Genomic DNA, 12,038 nt, shown 5'->3' with positions numbered 1-12,038 from the left:
GTCTGTGTTCACCTATGCAAATTGGTAAGGATTTTTATCAAGCCTTTCCCAGGAAAGCGGGTGTAGGGCTTGGGAGGATTTTTGGGGGGGAAAGACATTTCCAAGTGAGCTCTTTCCCTGTTATATATTTGTTAGACGCTTGGTGGTGGCAGCAATAAAGTTCAATGGCAAAAGGTAAAATAGTTTGTACCTTGGGGAAGTTTTAACCTAAGCTGGTAAAAATAAGCTTAGGGGGTTTTTCATGAAGGTCCCCACATCTGTACCCTAGAGTTCAGAGTGGGGAAGGAACCTTGACAAAGGCTAATAGATTATTTTAGATATCCATTTGCATATTCTACAACCTATCCTGAAGGACGACCCATTACTCTCACAGATCTTGGGAGACAGGCCAGTCTTTGCTTAGAGGCAGCCCCCCAAACCTGAAGCAAATACTCACCAGCAACCACACAACAGAACCACTAATCCAGGAACCTATCCTTACAACAAAGCCCGTTGCCAACTGTGTCCACATATCTATTCAGGGGACACCATCATAGGGCCTCATCACATCAGCCACACTATCAGAGGCTCGTTCACCTGCACATCTACCAATGTGATATATGCTATCATGTGCCAACAATGCCCCTCTGCCATGTACATTGGCCAAACTGGACAGTCTACGTAAAAGAATAAATGGACACAAATCAGACGTCAAGAATAATAACATTCAAAAACCAGTCGGAGAACACTTCAATCTCTCTGGTCACTCAATTACAGACCTAAAAGTGGCAATTCTTCAACAAAAAAACTTCAGAAACAGACTCCAACGAGAGACTGCTGAATTGGAATTAATTTGCAAACTGGATACAATTAACTTAGGCTTGAATAAAGACTGGGAGTCGATGGGTCATTACACAAAGTAAAACTATTTCCCCATATTTATCCCCCCCCAGCTGTTCCTCAGACGTTCTTGTCAACTGCTGGAAATGGCCCACCTTGATCATCACTACAAAAGGTTTTTTCCCCCCGGCTCTCCTGCTGATAATAGCTCACCTTACCTGATCACTCTCCTTACAGTGTGTATGGTAACACCCATTGTTTCATGTTCTCTGTGTATATAAATCTCCCCACTGTATTTTCCACTGAATGCATCCGATGAAGTGAGCTGTAGCTCACGAAAGCTTATGCTCAAATAAAGTTGTTAGTCTCTAAGGTGCCACAAGTCCTCCTTTTCTTTTTGCGGATACAGACTAACAAGGCTGCTACTCTGAAACCTGATACATGAATGTTGCATCTAGTGTAGTATTTAGAAGCTATTTACTTAAAAATTAATTATATCTGATGAAATCAGTGCAAATCACTACAGATCGTGACTATATAATTAAATATACAAACATATGCTGTAATCACTTTCATTTAATGACAGTGCAACTAAAAGCAGAGAGAATTCACTGCTTAAAAAGCTCCCTTAATTTTTGAAAATCATTATCTAAAATGTATATGGTAAACAAGGAGGAGCTTTCAAAGACTAGAACCTGCCTATTTGAAAGGCACCTCTCCTTATGCCGTTTTACCACAGCCGGCAGTCAGCAGAAATAATCAAGCTGGATCCCCGTTCGATATATCAGGCAAGGGTCTGGTAGTAAAACTTCTTGACAGGCCTGCGGAACAAGCCTCTAACCTTGGACTGAAATAAACAGGGACTGATGACCTTCATGGCACCCTATAGGGCCCATCTTTCTGCCCAGGTGTCCTCAGAGGGCAAGGGAGGATGGGAGTGATGGTTTGAGTGGCAGAATTTTGGTATAATCCAGCTACTGGGTTATGTTTGGGACATAGTATTTCTAGGACTTTACTTTTGTTACATTGTTATTTTAAACAATGATAGATTTCTTGGGTACCTTTTTTGACTATTATAAACAGCAATCAAATCAATCGAATGGTTACTTCTGTATGTGTGTGCAAATATTTTGGGGGATGTACCTGAATTTCCATATCCCACAATGAGAATTTCCTTGTCCACAAAATAATGTGCATGGCACAAGACACTGAGGGAAACTGACTTGGTTTGCAAAATTCACTTCCTTTTATTTAGCATGTGATACTTAATGGATAGCATTAGAATCTAGCACAGGTCTCACTGACGTTTCTCATGCTCCCCTTTGTCTTGGACAGAGCAAAAAAATTACTGGTCCCAGGAGGAGTCCCCAGACGTGATGTAATGGAACATAGTATTGTATAAAATAGTCCAAAACCCCCCTCCAATTCTGCTTCTAATATTTTTTGTCAAGATTTTGTATCAATACATGGGGACATTGACTATGTCTGTGCTATGAGCTAGGGGTGTGATTCCGCTGCTTCTGTACGCATATTTGATAGCAACGTAGCTGCGGTGATAGCAGTGGAGGGATGACTGAGCCCTGCAGAGTACATAGAAACTCTCTTGGAACCAGTGGGTTTCTACGAGGCATGGCCCAGCCATGCCTCTGTTCCCTTCTACCAGTGCGACTGTGGCTACGCTGCTATTTATACTCACACTAGCTCAATGAGAGCGAGCGTATGTGTACATGAGCAGGAGAATTACACCCCTAGCTCATAGTGTAGACATAGCCTGAGTCAAAATAATGCAGTGCCACAACCCAAGCATCTCGATATAAGAAGTTGTGATTGTCTGATTTAGTCTGTGGCCATCTCCGGCTGTTGAATGACAAAGTGGTTTTTCAGTTCCTCTGAGGCAGAATACCACAGAAGCACAGATAAAGAGAGTACGTGAGCTGCATTTACCTGCAAATTGTAATCCTGGAGAATTTTCACAAGGGAATCTCTCAGATTAGGAATCTCCATGCCTTCCTTAATGCGGTGAATCAGAAGAATGGGGTCAACATGGGTACCAATGTTGTTTAACAAACCAGTAATAAAAGCTGTATAAAAAAGGTGTAAAAAAGTTGTAAGATGAAGCCCCAGTAAGACTCCCAATACTAGAGTGCTGTGATAACAGCCAATAGCCTTCTGCTAATTTTATGACAGCTCCTTTCCTTAAAAGGCAATGTTAGGTCACATTCATATATTTCTTGCATACATCTCTCTTGAGGCAGGAAAGAGGACATACTGTTATTGGCTGACGAACAAAAGTCTTTGAGCCTCTGAAAAGGAAACCAAGAGTACTTAAGGGGCCAAGTCTTCAAAAGAGAACAAAAACAACACACAGATTTGAAATCATAGTATGCCCATGGCTCAATGTTTTTGGGCACTTGAACACATTGAACCAGAAGGTTAATTTCAATGCATGATTTCTTTGGAAGCACAAGATAAAGAATTAAATATTTTTCAAGCACTTCTCTGAACCTCAAGTAGGCTTTTCCCACAGGAGAGAAATGCTGTTTCATGCAGTGCTGAGGAGGGCCTTTTGCTCTTTGGTGGAGCTCTGGGAAGGAGAGCAACTCAAGATCTAGCATCTTCCCTCTGCCCAGGAATTGTGCAGGTCCACTTGAGTGGCTGCATATACAGGCAAAGGGGGCTGGTACAATTCAGGTGTTTAACTCTTGAACATTTAATCTTTAAAAAAACTTCTCTCCTCAGTAATGGTGCTAATTAGTAACATACTTGAGGATGGTTTTCTGCCCATCAAGTATTGGACTTGGAAACTCATCTTTTGCAGATTAAGAAATGGTAATGACTTCTGGTTACCTGGTACTAGTCTGAACTAGTGGCCAAGTGGTGAAAAGCTCTGTATCCCAACAGTAATCTCATGAGCCATTCGGTGCCTAGGAAAAGGGGTGCCTAATCAAGGTGGTTTTATAGCCTTGGCTTTAGAAATTCCAAAAGAGGACACAGTCATATATTGTAGGTAGCTTTAAAGATTTTCCAAGTGATTTAAATTCCCCATGCTATATTCTCTCCTGAATCTGCTCTCTAATAAAAAATGATATTGTGTGGACATTCTGGCCGCAACCTAGCTGGAGCTGTAAACCCAGTGCAGATGCTCAGGCCAGGGCAAATGGGAAAAAAGAGCCCACACAATAATATTGAAAGATCTTTTGTTTTCACCAGAAAAAGTAAAGAATTCAACACATTTAATCTGGTGAAAGGGCAGAAAGATCTAGGCTGATCTTTATTTTCAGAAATTTGCAATATGACACATACACTATACAAAAACTTCTACAATAGCTCAATTTTTCTGTCAATGTAGCCTGAAGATCAACTTATATATAACAAAATATACCCTCAGTTCAAACCAACTTAAAAGAAATATAATATTTCATGAATTTCTGTCAGTAACAACGCATTTACTAAAAGTTGTAGGATGGCAACAGATGTTTAAATACTTGCCCTTTCTCACCTCCACCTACTGTAATATGAGAGGATTTTTTCCTCAGCACACCAATATTAAAAATGATTACATTGCAATACAACCTCTTGCACTAGGTAACCTGGCATGGCTCCAAAAAGAATCTGAAAATATTCTTTTTGCCATGCACATGGATAATTCAATGCCCCCTCCCCCAAGCTTACTGTATTTCACCAAACATATATACAAAGCTGCCTGGAGCTTATTCTGCTTACGTGGTTTGTCGATAGAATATAAAATGAGGTCTTCCCATAGTTCTCCATCATCTTGTTCCTTGGCAAATTCAATAGCCTTATCTACATCATTCAATTCTTCCATTATCATCTTCAGTGCACTACGGCTATTCCCCATTCTGCCTAGAAGAAAAAAGGAATATGGGAGTTATAAAAACACAAAACAAAAATGTGCAGAAAGCACCCTGTGATAAGCATCTGTACTGTTTATACTGTTCCTGGTTCATGAACAAAAGGGTGAAGTCTTAGATCCCAATTCAGTCAAGCACTTAAGCACGGGCTCACTTTAACCACATGCTCAAGTCCCTCATTATTCAAGAATGTATTTAAGCATGTGCTTAATTAAAGCCTCTGCTCAAGTCCCATTACAATAAATAAGATTGCGGCACATGCTTTAGTGCTTTGATGAATCGGGGCCTTAAAATTTTGTTATAACTACACAGAGGCCGGTTAAGCAAAGTGATGTTAATTCTTTCTCCTGCATGGCAGGTACATCTGAGGCAGAATGAGATATATACACACACACACTCTCTCTCTCTCTCTTTAAATGGACCTGATCTTCCAAAGATGCTGAACATTCATAGCCCCTTTTTCCCCCATGATTTCACAGGGAGTTCTGGGTACTCACCCCTTCTGAAAATTGGACCTTCAGTGTCTATGGTTAACAAGAATTGTGAAAGGTCTGTGAATGATGATTTTTTTTTAAAACCACATATTACCACGGATTTACCATTGCTGAAATTATCTACTTTAATTCCACTGAACACTGTTGCTGTCTACTAGTGAGCTTAACAGGGCAACAATTTGCATAGGGCTTGCACTACATGTTTCTGCTCTAAAGGGACATCATACAGCCTTCCCCCATTCCTACTCTCCATCCTTTTCCACTGCTTCTCCCTTCTTGAAAAGAGGGATTAAGAATTCAGAATTTTTAAGAATTAAGAAATTCAGATACACTAAATAACACTGAACTGTAATGACTATAAAATACTTAGATTACAGTGGACTGAACCATCTCTTGTATTGATTAAACCTATTAGTTCTTTTCTGAAAGCAAGAATTCCGCATAACTTCCAACATAGATACAGAACATTTTTCATATTAAATGAGACCCATTAGGTAAATTTCCTGTTCTATTGTCAGTTCTGCCCACCACAGCTTTAATACACACAGATTCCAGGGCTTTATGTTACAATTCCTCTCATCCTGAAGAGGGTTCCCTACTGTGCTGAGAGAATTACATGACACAATCGATTACTTAAAAAATATATAAAACAAAAAAAAAAAGGCCAGGGTTTTTTTTTGCAGGACAGGGAGAATTTGAAGTTCCAAGACTGTAAGCAAAACTGGAAAGAGTTTGGGGAAAAAAAAATCAGACAGAACTTCTCTTTTCCTGGATCTTCTCTTATTTTATATTATATTTTATATAGGGCTGTGTATTAATCGCAGTTAACTCATGTGATTAACAAAAAAAATTAATTGTGATTAATCACAGTTTTAATTGTACTGTTAAACAATAGAATATCAATTGAAATGTATTAAATATTTTGGATATTTTTCTCCATTTTCATATATATCGTATTCTATGTTGTAACTGAAATCAAACTGTATATTATTTTTAATTACAAATATTTGCACTGTAAAAATGATAAACAAAAGAAATAGCATTTGTCAATTCACCTCTTAGAACTACTGTATTACAATCTCTGTCATAAAAGTGCAACTTATATATGTAGATTTTTTTTGTTACATAACTGCACTCAAAAACAAAACAATGTGAAACTTCAGAACCTACAAGTCCACTCAGTCCTACTTCTTATTCAGCCAATCACTAAGACAAACAAGTCTGTTTTCATTTACAGGAGATACTGCTGTCCTCTTCTTATTCACAATGTCACCAGAAAGTGAGAACAGGCATTTGCATGGCACTTTTGCAAGGTATTTACGTGCCAGATATGCTAAACGTTTGTATACCCCTTCATGCTTTGTACACCATTCCAAAGGACATGCTTCCATACTGATTATGCTCCTTAAATAAATAATGGGTTAATTAAATTTGAGACTGAACTCCTTGGGGGAGAACTGAATGTCCTCTGCTCTGTTTTACCTGTATTCTCCCATATATTTCATGTTATATGAGTCTTGGATGATGACCCAGCACATTTTGTTCGTATTAAGAACACTTGCAGATTTGACAAAACGCAAAGAAGGTACCAATGTGAGATTTCTAAAGATAGCTACAGCACTTGACCCAAGGTTTAAGACTCTGAAGTACCTTACAAAATCTGAGAGGGACGAGGTATGTACATGCTTTCAGAAGTCTTAAAAGAACAACGCTCCAATGCAGAAACTACAGAACCCGAACCACCAAAAACTGCTTTCGATTGTTATCGAGCAGAACCAGTCATCAGCATGGACGCATGTTCCCTGGAATGGTGGTTGAAGCATGAAGGGACATATGAATCTTTAGTGCATCTGGCACGTAAATATTTTGCGACACTGGCTATAACAGTGCCATGAGAACATCTGTTCTCACTTTCAGTTGACATTGTAAACAAGTAGCAGGCAGCATTATCTCCTGCAAATGTAAACAAACTTGTTTGTTTGAGTGATTGGCTGAACAAGAAGTAAGACTGAGCGGACTGGCAGGCTCTAAAATTTTACATCGTTTAATTTTTGAATGCAGTTTTTTGGTACATAATTCTACATTTTCAAGTTCAACTTTAATGATAGAGAGATTGCACTACAGTACTTGTATTAGGTGAATTGAAAAATACTATTTCTTTTGTTTTTTTACAGTGCAAATACTTGTAATCAAAAATAAATATAAAGTGAGCACTGTACACTTTGTATTCTGTATTGTAATTGAAATCAATAAATTTGAAATGTAGAAAACATCCAAAAATATTTAAATAAATTTTATTCTATTATTATTTACCAGTGCGATTAATCGTGATTAATTTTTAATCGCATTATTAATAATGATTAATTTTGTTAATCACTTGACAGCCCTCATTTTATATATTTTTAAAATATAGATAATTTTTAAAAGCAGGCATTCATTTCTTGATATAAACACATACAAAAAAAATCCAGTGTTTTCTTAAATCATAAGAATGGCCATACTGGGTCAGATAAACAGCCCATATAGCTCAGTATCCTTTCGACAGTGGCCAGTGCCAGATGCTTCAGAAGGAATGAACAGAACAGGCCAGTTATCAAGTGGTCTATCAACATTCCCAGTTTCTAGCAGTCGGAGGTTTAGGGCTGGGGGGGGCGGGGCGGGGACTCCCAGTATGGCTCCCAACTTCAGCGGGCGGGGGGGAGGCGTGCTGGGGTTCCCGGCTTCAGCCTCATGCTGCTTCTGGAGGGGGGAGAGCAGGGGCTGCTGGCTTCAGCCTTGCGCCACTACTGGCTGAGGACGGGGGGCACACTGACTGAGGCCAGGGATGGGGGGAGGCTGTGACAATCTGTACCTCAGGGGAATACACAGCACCCCCATGTTCATCCTTGTAAAATGACTGTGTGATATCCAATGCAAAGTGTGTCATGTCAGGTGTCTTCGGAAGGCTCATGATGCACAAGCACTGTTATAGTTATAGCAATCGTTATAGTAATGTTATAAGTTGTAATTTCATGTATATAGTTATGAGGCTGAAAATGTACCCTTGTGCCTTAAAGCAAGCCCAGGCAAAAACTCTTCAAAAGCAGAGGGGCAGTTCACACCTCATCAGGGCATGTATAGGACAAACCCATCCCAGCCTCACAGGAACGAAGGACACTGGCCTAGGCAATAACAAAGGATCCGTTGGACTCTTGAGTGAGTCACCCCCCTTCCTTTGGTCAGTTTGGAACTGCAATGAGGTAATGTTCACCTGACTCTGAAGGGGGATGGGGAGGCAAAGCCAAGAGGGAAGAAAGGACATGATGAAAGGGAGAGATGTTTGCCATGCTCTTCCTCTCTCTTCCACCTACATCTACAGACACCACACCAAGTGACTGAAGCACGGATCAAAGGGGAGAGCCTGGCTGAAGGGCAACCATCCAGCCTGTGGTGAGAAGCATCTAAGTTTGTAAGGGCATTGAAAGTGTTAAGATCAGCTTGAAATGTGTTTTGCTTTTATTTCATTTGACCAAATCTGACTTGTTATGCTTTGACTTATAATCACTTAAAATATATCTTTGTAGTTAATAAACCTGTTTATTCATTCTACCTGAAGCAGTGCGTTTGGTTTGAAGCATGTCAGAGACTCCCCTTGGGATACAAGCTAGGTACATATCAATTTCTTTGTTAAACTGACAAACTCATGTAGGCTTACAGCATCCAGTGGGCATAACTGGACACTGCAAGACAGAGGTTCCTAGGGCTGTGTCTGGGACTGGAGATATTGGCCAGTGTCATTTGGTTGCACAATCCAAGGAGCAGCTTACATGCTAGAGGCTGTGCATGAACAACCAGGAGTGGGGGTTCTCACAGCAGAGCAGGGTAAGGCTGGCTCTCAGAGTCAAGGATTGGAGTGACCTAGCAGATCACCGGTCCAGATAACACCAGAGGGGAATGTCACAGGGGTGCCAGCTTCAGCCACGTGCTGCTCCCGGCTGCGGGTGGGAGAGTACCAGCTTCAGCCCCATGCGGCTTCTGGCTGGCCGGGGGAGCCCCGCCGGCTTCAGCCACGTGCTGCTCCCAGCTTCAGCGCTGGGGATCGGGGGAACCAGGTTTCAGTCGCGGGGCTCTGCGGACCCCTGAAAGGGCTTGTGGACTCCCGGTTGAGAATCGCTGCTCTATCATATCCCCCCTTAGTCATCTCTTTTTGAAGATGAACAGTCCCAGTCTTTTTACTCTCTGCTCATATGGAAGCTGCTCCATATCCCTAATCATCTTTGTTGCCATTCTCTAACTTAATATATCTATTTTGAGATGGGGCAACAAGAACTGCATGTAGTTTTCAAGATGGGGTTTGCCAGAGATTTATATAGTGGCATTATGATATTTTCTGTCTTATTTATACCCTTCCTAATGGCTCCTAACATTCTGTTAGCTTTAACTGCCACTGCACCTTGAGCGGATGTTTTCAGAGAGCTATCCATGATAACTCCAAGATCTCTTTTTTGAGTGGTAACAGTTAACTTAAACCCCTTCTTTTCGTAAGTATAGTTTGAATTATATTCTCCAATGTGCATTACTTTGCACGTATCAACACTGAATTTCATCTGCCACTTTGTTACCCAGTTTTGCAAGATTCCTTTGTAACTCTTCACAGTCTGCTTTGGTACTATCTTGAGTAATTTCTATCATCTGCAAACTGCCATCTTACTGTTCACTCTGTTTTCCAAATAATTTATGAATATGTTGAACAGCACAGGTCTTAGTGGGTGGGTGGGGGGACGGGATGGGACACCTCACTATTTACCTCTCTCCTTTGTGAAAACTGACTATTCCTACCCCTTGTTTCCTATCTTTTAATGAGCTATTGATCCACGAGAGACCTTTCCTCTTATCCCACAAATCCTTAATTTGCTTAGGAGCCTTTAGTATGTGACCTTGTCAAAGGCATTCTAAAAATGTGAACTATATCCACTGGATCACCTTTGTCCACATGTTTGTTGACCCCCTCAAAGAATTTTAATAGACTGGTGAAGCATGACTTCCCTTTACAAAAGCTGCATTAACTCTTCCCTGACATATTATGTTCCTCTATGTGTCTGATAATTCTGTTCTTTACTATCGTTTCAAACAACTTTCTTGGTATTGAAGTTAGGCTAACTGGCCTATAATTGCCAGGATTGCCTCTGGAGCCTTTTTAAAAATCAACGTTACATTAGCTATCCTCCAGTCCTCTGGTACGAGGCTGATTTAAGTGAGAGGTTACATACCACAGCTATTAGCTCTGCAATTTCATATCTGAGTTTTTTCTGAACTCTTGGGTGAATACCATCTGGTCCTGATGACTTATTACTGTTTAAATTTAATCAATTTGTTCCACAACCTCCTCTACTGACACTTCAATCTGGCACGATTCCTCAGATTTATTCTAAAAAGCTAAAAAGGATGGCTCAGGTGTGGGAATCTCCCTCACATCCTCTGCAGTGAAAACTGGTGTGAAGAATTCATTTAGCTTCTCTGCAATGAGGCTGTCTTCCTTGAGTGCTCCCTCAGCATGTTGATCATCAAGTGGCCCCACTGATCGTTTCATAGGCTTCCTGCTTCTGATGTACTTAAAAATAAATTTGTTATTAGTTTTTGTATCTTTTGTTAGTTGCTCCTCAAATTCCTTTTTGGCCTGCCTAATTATACTTTTATACTTGACTTGCCAGAGTTTATGGTCCTTTCTATTTTCCTCCATAGGATTTCACTTCCAATTTTTAAAGGATGCCTTTTTGCCTCTAACGGCCTCTTTTACTCTGTTTAGCTTTGGTGGCACTATTTCTTTCTGGTCCCCCCCCCCCTTTTTTTTTTTTAAAATTTAGGGCATATATTTAGTTTGAGCCTCTTATGGTGTTTTAAAATAGTTTCTATCCATCTTGCAGACATTTCACTCTCGTGACTGTTTCTTTTAATTTCTGCTTAACTGGCTTCCCCATTTTTGTGTAGTTTCCCTTTTTGAAGTTAAATGCTTCTGTGGTGGGTTTCTTTGGTATTTTCCCCCTTACAAGGATGTTAAATTTAAATATATTTTGGTTGCTACTACCTAATGGTTCAGCTATATTTACCTTTAGGACCTGATCCTGTGCTCCACTTGGGACTAAATCAAAAATTGCCTGTCCCCTTGTAGCAAATAGATATGTAAGGTAGTTTTATTGACTACACACCAACTTTGTTTCTGTATAATAAGTGTGTAAAATAACAGGACCTAATGCTTTGTGCATATTTTCACAGCACAAACTTTATGACAAGATTAAAATTATGTTGCAATTTATTACAATGAACGTTACTTACTCAGCAGATAGACCATCTCTTCTACAAAGTTCCTCTGTTGACAGATCTCAAGAGCCTTAATTTTCAGAGGGGAAAAAAAAGAATATGGGGTACCATGCCATAATATTTATTATCAACAAATGTTACAAAGGCCAAAAGATACTTTTCTATCAAGATGCATTACTCATCTGGACAAGAGAACAGCTCCATTAATATACATTGGCAGAGCCTTCAGAATTAATTAAAAGAAGAGACTTTTTGGAACATCTTTCCCTCTGATTTGTTTTCATTTATCTGGAGGTGGAAGGGGTAGGTTTCTTAATGCTACAGTTTGGGTTATACCCAGGACTCAGACTGACAAATATCCTCAGGGCTCACATTCCTGGGGCAAGCAGGGACCATATGCAACAGATTACAGGAGAGATTTTTCCATAGCATAGGTCACATCTTAGTAGAGGGATTGTCTCATAGACTTTCTCCCCTTCCATTCCAATCATGTAACATCCTAAAGGCAACTACAGTAATGGCCTACAGGAAAAGTAATACTAAAAATATTTTAGCT

At 40.0% G+C, this 12,038-nt stretch overlaps 1 protein-coding gene across 8 annotated transcripts in view; it reads right to left on the bottom strand.

Moving 5' to 3' along the window:
- VPS41 (VPS41 subunit of HOPS complex) overlaps nucleotides 1–12,038 on the bottom strand; it is a 176,571-nt gene that overhangs the window by 19,722 nt on the left and 144,811 nt on the right. For all 8 annotated transcript variants that reach the window (XM_048839148.2, XM_048839147.2, XM_048839149.2 and 5 more), the window contains 3 exons: nucleotides 11,498–11,552; nucleotides 4,543–4,683; nucleotides 2,764–2,900 (listed from right to left, as the gene is read on the bottom strand). In XM_048839148.2, the coding sequence (XP_048695105.1) occupies nucleotides 2,764–2,900; nucleotides 4,543–4,683; nucleotides 11,498–11,552 (333 nt within the window). The remainder of the gene's footprint in view (nucleotides 1–2,763; nucleotides 2,901–4,542; nucleotides 4,684–11,497; nucleotides 11,553–12,038) is intronic.

This window comes from Caretta caretta, chromosome 2 (assembly GCF_965140235.1).
Source record: "Caretta caretta isolate rCarCar2 chromosome 2, rCarCar1.hap1, whole genome shotgun sequence".
Taxonomy (NCBI): domain Eukaryota; kingdom Metazoa; phylum Chordata; order Testudines; family Cheloniidae; genus Caretta; species Caretta caretta.
The sequence above is the reverse complement of the archived record's forward strand: the minus strand, read 5'-3'. Positions and strand labels throughout refer to the sequence as shown.